The following is a 1,384-nucleotide window of genomic DNA, read 5'->3' as shown; positions in this document are numbered from 1 at the left end:
GGGGGGGGGGGGGGGCAGGACACCCAATGAGGTCACACTCTCCTTTCACCCAATGTATGGGGACAGCCAGTGGGACAGAATCTCTTCCCCAAGCAAGCGCCATCCTCAGAGACCCACTGCACACCCGCCTTGAGCCTTGTTCCCTGGACCGACCCCTGGCAGCCCATTTCTAGAGGGACTGTGTACAGTGGTCACAGTTACTATGCCCTAGCCACAAGCACCCATCATGCCTCACGCTGTCACCAGCTTCTGTCACCCACAGAGGCACATACCAACACTTCTCACCTACACCCACTGTCCCTCATCTTGCTGCATCCAACACTAGCTGTCACCCACATCCGTGGCCACCTTCACTTACATCCGCGGATGCCCTTCCATGCCCCGCCCTGCCCGTGACTAATGGAGGCCCCGGTGCTGTGACCCAGCAGTACGGAAGAGGTGCTGTCTTTGGAGGAGAAGGACCTGAGGGACCGGGAGAGGCGCATGGCCAATAACGCGCGGGAGCGGGTGCGCGTGCGCGACATTAACGAGGCCTTCCGGGAGCTGGGGCGCATGTGTCAGCTGCACCTCAAGTCCGACAAGGCGCAGACCAAGCTGCTCATCCTGCAGCAGGCTGTGCAGGTCATCCTGGGCCTGGAGCAGCAGGTGCGAGGTAGGGTCCCCGGCTGGTGCAGATGGACGCCCCCACCCTGTGGTCCCAGGCTCTCCGTCATCCTAGAGGCCACAGGACCAATGGATGAAAGCAGCTCCACCAAGTGCAGCACCCCCACCCCTCCCTGCACTCAGTCCCTGGTGGGCCCCTTCCAAGGACCCAGCCCCACGCCGCTCTCTCTCCCTCCCAGAGCGCAACCTGAACCCCAAAGCAGCCTGCCTGAAGCGACGAGAGGAAGAGAAGGTGTCGGGTGTGGTCGGGGACCCCCAGATGGTGCTTCCTGCTGCTCACCCCGGCCTGAATGATGCCCACAATCCCGCTGGGCACATGTGACAAGGACACGACGAGGGACCAGTCTAGCTCCAGGGCTCCTGCATTCAGATGTTGCTGGAAGGGTCCTGGAATCTCCGTGGGCCCAGCCCAAGGTTCCACACACAGGGCTGCCTGGAGCCCCCGAGACACCTGGAGACCAGCCTGAAGGGGACAAAGGGGTCCAGGCGACCTGGCTTTCTGTTGTGATCACCTTCATCCACACTGGCTGGCCACTGGCCCCGCAAATCCTGGCGCTGCATCTTGGCCCCAGGGACCAGGCTGAAAGGGGCATTTTTTTCCTTTTTTGGGGGTGGGGGGACATTATAAACAAGACCAGAAACCAACAAAATAACACTTTGTCAGAAAAGAAAAAAAAATGCCTTAAGTATATAAAGTTATGGAGGACTCGAACACATCACT

The 1,384-nt window shown here is 59.8% G+C and overlaps 1 protein-coding gene across 1 annotated transcript; it reads left to right on the top strand.

Moving 5' to 3' along the window:
- The first annotated feature begins 38 nt into the window (after positions 1 to 38).
- Positions 39 to 1,378, top strand: LOC101573471 (transcription factor 4-like). Its single transcript, XM_004648855.2, has 2 exons — positions 39 to 652; positions 843 to 1,378. The coding sequence occupies exons 1-2, from the start codon at positions 484 to 486 to the stop codon at positions 983 to 985; spliced, it is 312 nt and encodes a 103-aa protein (XP_004648912.1). The 5' UTR covers positions 39 to 483; the 3' UTR covers positions 986 to 1,378.
- Positions 1,379 to 1,384: the final 6 nt, after the last annotated feature.

The sequence above is a fragment of the Octodon degus genome, unplaced genomic scaffold (genome assembly GCF_000260255.1).
Source record: "Octodon degus isolate 3935 unplaced genomic scaffold, OctDeg1.0 scaffold05963, whole genome shotgun sequence".
Lineage (NCBI taxonomy): Eukaryota > Metazoa > Chordata > Mammalia > Rodentia > Octodontidae > Octodon > Octodon degus.
Note: the sequence above shows the minus strand (reverse complement) of the source record. Positions and strands in the feature narration are given on the sequence as shown.